The sequence below is a fragment of the Morus notabilis genome, unplaced genomic scaffold (genome assembly GCF_000414095.1).
Source record: "Morus notabilis unplaced genomic scaffold, ASM41409v2 Scaffold717, whole genome shotgun sequence".
In the NCBI taxonomy this organism is placed as follows: Eukaryota; Viridiplantae; Streptophyta; class Magnoliopsida; order Rosales; family Moraceae; genus Morus; species Morus notabilis.
Window position 1 is genome coordinate 180,544 of NW_010363083.1, and position 7,446 is coordinate 187,989.

At 32.8% G+C, this 7,446-nt stretch overlaps 1 protein-coding gene across 1 annotated transcript; it reads left to right on the forward strand.

Annotated features, from left to right (window-relative positions):
* Nucleotides 1-3,672: 3,672 nt before the first annotated feature.
* LOC21398564 (peroxidase 25) lies at nt 3,673-6,967 on the forward strand. The gene is made up of 4 exons (XM_010103577.2): nt 3,673-3,873; nt 4,715-4,894; nt 5,447-5,609; nt 6,475-6,967. Exons 1-4 carry the CDS (start codon nt 3,673-3,675, stop codon nt 6,894-6,896), a joined length of 966 nt encoding a protein of 321 aa, XP_010101879.1. The 3' UTR covers nt 6,897-6,967.
* The last annotated feature ends 479 nt before the right edge of the window (nt 6,968-7,446 follow it).

A 7,446-nucleotide genomic window follows, 5' to 3' on the forward strand; every position in this document is an offset into this window, starting at 1 on the left:
GCCTGCACGTTTAAGTATGGGTAAAAGCATGAAATTTTTTTGCTTAAGATGATGATTAAGCTTGTGGTTGTTAAGAACTTCAAAATCTAGTGATTAAGGAGGAATTCTAGGTTAATTGACCTTTGTTTCTAGAAATTCTTGGTAAGGAGAATTTATGTGGAAATATGGAGAAACCCTAGAATTGTGATGTTATTGAGGATTAATGGAAAGAGAAAGAATAAGAATTGTGTTTGATGGTGGAAATAACAGATAAAATGAGCTAAGGTTAGCTCGGGATACTTAGGAAAATAGGCGGAATTCTGCTGAAATTTAGTTTGAGCATTTTGAACTAAACCGGTTTTCATAAGGAATAAGGGATTAAGATGTGAAAAGTAAGTCAATTTGATAATCGATGATGTATAGAAACTGAACACAATGAGAATTCACATATTTGGACTAAAACTGGAAATTAAGCTCATGACTGAGGAAGGTGCACGATTTTAGTGCAAATTCTTGAGATAGGGAATATTTTAGGATTGAATACCAAACATAAGGATTGTAGACCTTTCCAAATCGAACGGTTTTAGTGCAAATTTTAATATAATTATTTATCTTAGATTTTGAATTGAACGATCAGAAATTTATGTAATAGGATCGATTCACGATCGAAGTCAGAAAGCATCAAGTGAGACAAAGGACGCAACACTAGCAAAACTTATGTAAGTATCAATAGTTTTTCTTGTCTACAACACGAATAAATTTATTTCTCTATGTTGCTCAATACGAGCATATTGTAGACTAAATGTATGCTAGAATGTGAAAGATGACTTCTGAATGTTGGATACAATGTTATCCATGTATCTACAAGACTTAAGTAGCAGTAGAATTTAATTCTGTGAAAAATATGTATCGACGTCAAGTCGAGGTCAAGTTAAGACAAAAAGTTAAACTTTAACGAAAAGTCAATCTCATGACAAATTGCTCAAAAATGCACAAAGTCATAAGATTTAACTAAAGTTATCGTTTCAATTAGAGAAATTGATAAATGGTAAGAGATCAAACATCCTGTTTGTACCAGCCTTCGAAGGAAAGGTTATTATGAGACTATGAAAGAAATGAAACCGTGACTGAGTTGGATTGGTTAGCTACCACACTCGTCACTGGTTATGCACGCTATGGTACAACAGGATAGGGCCCATATGAAGTAAAAGACAACAAAATGAAAAATAGAAACCGTTCCATATAAGGGTACAGTATCTATAAAGAAGAATGAAAAGAAGGAAAAACACAATATGAAAGTCGTTCAGAACGTAAAAATACAATGTGAACGACTTAAGAGAGATGAAAACTGAACAAAGTGTGTAATGAAAGAAGAAGAACATAAGCCATACATGTCCTAGTAGTACATAGTGTCTTAGGATATATGACATGAATACATATATGGGTATGCATAATTACTGCATCTATTATGACCTATTGTTACTTGCTGAGCGAAAGCTCATGAAGTTTGTTCGTGTTGTAGGAAGCTTGGGTAAGGCACCGGCCCCCTGAAACTTGTTGCTGGGCATGCATAGAGGATGTAGCAGCGAAGTGTGGGCAAGTGGGTAATGGATGTATCACGTGTTTTGAAAACGCTGCTGAGCTTTATGTGTATAAAGTAAATAATGTTTTATGAATATAGATGAGTTATGTAACGAAAGTTGAGTTTACGAGACAGTGAGGCTCTTCATAGCAACCTCAAGTCACAAGGTATGATTAATGTATCTAAATGCTATAGCATTAACGGAATGCATAGCAAAATGCTACAACATTAAGACGTATGAATGGTTGAAAATAATTAGCCTGAATTTTTAAGAGGTTATAATTAAAAAGTAGTATTAAAAAGTAATAGAGGATGAGTAATGCTAAGTATGAACGTAGGATGATGATCAAAAGTTAGGGTCGTCACATCAACGGTAGTTTTCCACCGATTTCAATTTGAACTTATTTTTCTGACTTTGGGATTTTTTTTTCTCTCTTGGCTGAATGTTCTTTGGTTCTTTTGCATGGAAAATGAACATTTTGGTTGTATTTTTTTCCTTTTAAAACGTTCCCAAAAGAGATGAGGGACCTAGGTGTAATTTTGACACTTTCTAGGGTTTTTTTTTTTTTTTGCAAAAAAAAACTCAAAAGATCTCTTTGCTTCTCCCTTAAGTTGGCTGGCCCTTATCCTTCACTTTCCATGTGTCCTAATCTCAGCCCTCCATCTATTAATCACTTTAAACCTCAACCGTTCATTTTTAGTAACTATCTTATTCCAGTTAAGTTTAATTCCTATCCGGTGTGCGTTTTACCTATGTTTTTCGGACAGTCGGTTAACTTGGTCAACTTTACTCAACCTTGACTAACTTTTCAAGACTGACCTATTGGCCGACTCTTAGTCAACAAATTTTGACTCGGTCAACCCTAATCGGTCGAAAACCCTATTTTCTCGATTCGGCCCTCCGAATCTCTTTTTCGTCAATTTTTCATTCTGATTGTTTCTAAAACCCACCCTAGAATTGATGTTTTTTAATTCTTTTTCATTTCTTAAACTTAATATTCATGTGTTTGTCTTTTTATGGGAATAACACAACATTCCGTGCTTTTTTCTTGATTACGGTCTGAAATTCGGTAACTGCATTATAGTTTAAAATTTTTTGACTTTTAGCTTGTACTTTGCTATTCAATATTAATATCAACAAATACTTATCATAAAAGTATTCATATTTATAATACAGAGAATTCAAAGAAATTTCATGTTATAGAATAATTTTTTCAAAAAATTTTCCGATCATGACAACCACACACACATATATACATGTATATATATACACGTCCACATAAGACACATCCAGACCAATATACATATATAAATACATTAATTGCAATTATGTCCCCAGTTTTCTAAATATACATATATTTACCCTATTATATATTAATTTACTACACCCTTATTTTTCTAAATATTTTGTTGGTTTTTCTCCTTATTTTTTGTTATCTAAAAACTAACTTGATATGTGGGTAGCGTTATCAAACTACCCACGTTGTCTCTAACTAGTACGAAGTGTTGTGTAATTTCTGACCGCATATTTTAATTTCCAGAAGGTATTGTTATACGTAACCGCTTGTCTAACTTTTTTTTTATGAGAAGTGTCGTTTTATGCGACCGTTCGTTTTAATTATTTTATTTATGTTGATCTTTTAATCTATTTTAGTTTTTCTTTTAATCTATTATTATTGCTCTTAAATCACACTTTAAATAATCATTAAGTGTATTCCTGCACAAAGCTAAAAAAAAAATCATATGGATAAGAGAGAGAGAGAGAGCTCTCCACTCCATTATCTTTCCATTCCAAATACAATATATAATTCACAGTGAAATCCAGCTCCGAACTCCTTCAAAGAGGACATACCACTAACCACTAATATTTTCTGATCGGCTCCACACGCTTCCACTAATAAAAGATTAATTGATTAAACGGCCTAGTATTCAATAAAACATATCACAAGTGAAAAAAAAAAAAAGCAAATTGGTCTTGGGCTTAGCAAAGTTTATCTATAAATACCAACCAATATGTTGCATATATTGGTATCAAGGACTAAACTAAGAGAGTGAACGTATAAGAAAGTGATCAATTGGTGGGTTTTAGTTTTTCTTGTCTATATTGCAATATGGAAGCCATACAACTAGCCTTTCTTGTGATTCTAGCGATGGGTATGCCTGCAAACGGTCAACTAAAAACTGGGTTTTACTTTTCTTCATGTCCAAAAGTAGAGAATATAGTCAGGTCCACCGTTGCATCACACTTCAACAAAGATCCCTCCGTCGCACCCGGCTTGCTTCGGCTTCATTTCCATGACTGCTTTGTTCAGGTTTCTTCCTCATTAACTCTTCTATGATCATGTCCTCACATGTGTTTAATAAAAACACTTATTTGTGCACCCCAAAAACTTGATTAATACTGGGCATGTTTAGTACACCATATAAGCATTCCATATTGTATTGTTTAATAGTAATACAATGTTTGGTGACACTTATATATTATATAATTTAATACTAGATTTAAAATTAATACAATACAAAGTGTGATATCTAATACCGAAAAAAAACCTATGTACTAGACCGTATTATACAATTTAACTTAAAATATCATATTAAAAATATATAAAATATTTCACAAATATCAAGGTTTGGGGTTGGGTTTTGGGACCGATATTATGGTTGAGTTTCGGGATTAGGGTGATGTTGGGTTTGTTTTTCAAAAAAATATATTTTGGCCCCTATGCTTTTCAAAAATTATATTTTTGACCCCTAACCTTTTTAAAAATGATGTTTTCACCCGAATTAAATTTTTCAAAATTATATTTTTGCCCCTTAATTTTTTTAAAATTATAATTTGACCCTATTTTTCAAATTTTTTTTTTTGTAAAAAGACCGCTATGTAACAACTCTACTTTCTCCCAAATGTTGGGTTCGGGTCGAGATTACAGTCGAATTAGGTTATGTTTAGGCTTAAATTTTATCTTATTATAAACTAATACATAAATAGATTATAATGATAAAAATAGTATAATATTTAATAATACCACCAACCAAACACTGTATCCTATAAAAATTATACAATGTATTACAATACTATACGATAAAATAGAGTACAATATAATATAATACGGTGCACCAAACATGCACTTATAAATAAGTACTTTTATGCAGGGTTGTGATGGTTCGGTCATGATTTCTGGATCCGCTTCCGAAAGGACTGCATTTGCTAACTTGGGACTAAGAGGATTTGAAGTGATTGATGATGCGAAAGAACAACTAGAGGCTTTGTGCCCTGGTGTTGTCTCTTGTGCTGATATACTTGCATTAGCTGCTCGTGACGCTGTTGACTTGGTAATATATACATATATATATATATATATTCGATTATACTCTACTATATATATTTTTCAATTATACTTGTATGAAATACTTCCAGTAAGGGCAGGATTAAAAAAAAGGTTAATTTCAATTCTGGCCCCAAAAAAATAGAGTTTGTCTTATTTTGCTCCTTACATTTGAGATTGGCACGAAACTGGTCCCTAAACTTTTCATGTATTACAAGTTTGGTACTTCCGTTAATTGAACAACATTTTTTAAACAACTTTAATCACACACGAGTCTGGTGACTAGTAGATAAAAGAAAATGTAGGACAGCTAGCGATGGTAATCCGGGGTTGCTAGAAAAAGAAAAGGTGACATTTAGGGTTAGATCAGGAAAGAAAAAATTGTGCGTTTTAGATTATTTTACGAAGTTTTGGAGTCCACTTAGTTCAAGTTTATTGTAATACCTTTATCAAGCAGTCACATGATCCCCATGCACTTAAAATTAACTTTTATTTCAAATATAAAATTACATGATTAATGGATTTTGTTTAATGGGGTGTTCTTGCTTGGTTATGGCAGAGTGATGGTCCAAGCTGGTCAGTGCCCACAGGTAGAAGAGATGGGAGGGTGTCTTTGGCATCCCAAGTCTCTAATTTGCCTTCTCCTCTTGATTCAATACCTGTTCAGCTCCAAAAGTTTGCTGCTAAAGGCCTTGACGATCATGATCTTGTAACGCTAGTTGGTATGACACCCTGACTTTATTGTGCATGCACACTACAATTATATTTACTTTTAAATTAAGGAATATAACATCATATAACACTACATAACATCATGACTTAATAGGTGATTGACACTACAATTATAGTTACTTTTAAAGGGAATATAACAACATAGCATGAGACTATTTAACTCCATAACTTAATTGTGCATAGGCACTATTGTTATATTTGTGGATATAAATAAAGTGAGTCCATATCAAATGTGGCACCATTTGTTTTTTTGAGCACCACGTAATACTTGGTCAGCATTAATATTGCTCGAGTTCTGCAACAATTTGAGTCAACAATTAATGTTAATTCCGAACTTTGTTCTAGGTTACAGCAGTAGATGGGGTCCAAAAACTTTTAATATAAATTGATAATTTTCTTTATTATTTGGAAGTAAAGTCGCGTCCACTGCCACAGATGTCAACAACATTAATGGTAGGGATTAATAGTACTGACCTTTTTTTTTTTTTTTAAACAGCAATTAATTAACTTTTCGTTTAGTTTCATAAGAAAAAAGTTTAAATATTGGACAGAATACACAATAATTAATGATAAATTTAATGATTTATCACTGATTTGTCAGCATCAACTAATAATTAATTTATATTGGTTAGTAATTAATCAATTTCAATCAATAAATTACCAATTGGTAAATTAATAATAAATTGATTTATCACTGATTAGCTACCATAAGAAAATAGTCATTTTCGTAAAAATAAAAAATAACATTTATCTAAAACAAAATAAAAAGATCGGTCATTTATTAAAAATAGTGGCCAACAGGAGTTTGCCTGATTTTCCCAATTCATAACTATTTGTTAATCTGTTTTTGTTTAGGGGCACATACCATAGGCCAAACCAGCTGCAGATTCATGAGTTACCGTCTCTACAACTTCACATCTACCGGCAACTCCGACCCAACCATAAACCCATCATTCCTTTCACAGCTCCAAACCATTTGCCCCAAAAATGACGATGGCTCACAAAGAATTGCTTTGGACAAGGACAGTCAAACCAATTTTGATGTCAGTTTTTTCAAGAACGTGCGTGATGGGAATGGAGTTTTGGAGTCGGATCAGAGGCTGTGGGGAGACCAAGAAACTCGCCGGATTGTCCAGAATTATGCGGGCAACATTAGGGGATTGTTGGGTTTTAGATTTGATTATGAGTTTTCTAAAGCTATGGTTAAAATGGGCGCTATTGAGGTGAAAACTGGCTACCAAGGAGAGATTAGAAAAGTGTGTTCCAAAGTCAATTAATTAATTACATACATAATATTGTAATACATAAAGAACCTGCATGTTTTGTTGATAGCTGATAGGTGTGTTGCAAAGAAGACAACAAAAAATGTTTAAGAACTTAATGGATTGTTAAATTTGCTACTTGTGACATGGATTTTGAATAAAAATAAACAGAAATTGCACTACCAATTTAAAAATAAGTAATTCTATATAATTCGATTTGCACTTAAATCGGGATTAGAGGTGGGAGGGAGAGGCACTGCGTTGCCCACCCCACTTCTAATTCCGATTCGACTTCTAATCGGGATGAACAACATTTTTCTATAATAAACCTAGTTTAGGGATCGTGCATGTGCCATGTAGTGTGTCATATGATAGAAAACAAAAAATTGTTGGGTGAATTATTTACATGGAGAGGTATTAAGACGATTAAAGAAAGTTATCAAAAGATGTTAGAATATATCGTAAGTTTACTCCTCCCAATTTGAGTTTTCTAAAAACCACGACAATTATGGGATTATAGGAGTATTCAAAGGAGAAACAATCAGAAATTTTATTATATTTGTTC

Bases quoted from the DNA above. Each gene is read 5' to 3' on its own strand.
- LOC21398564 (XM_010103577.2), top strand. From the start codon at position 3,673: ATGGAAGCCATACAACTAGCCTTTCTTGTGATTCTAGCGATGGGTATG. The intron at 3,874-4,714 runs GTTTCTTCCTCA...ACTTTTATGCAG, and splicing joins TCCATGACTGCTTTGTTCAG to GGTTGTGATGGTTCGGTCAT. The intron at 5,610-6,474 runs GTATGACACCCT...GTTTTTGTTTAG, and splicing joins TGATCTTGTAACGCTAGTTG to GGGCACATACCATAGGCCAA.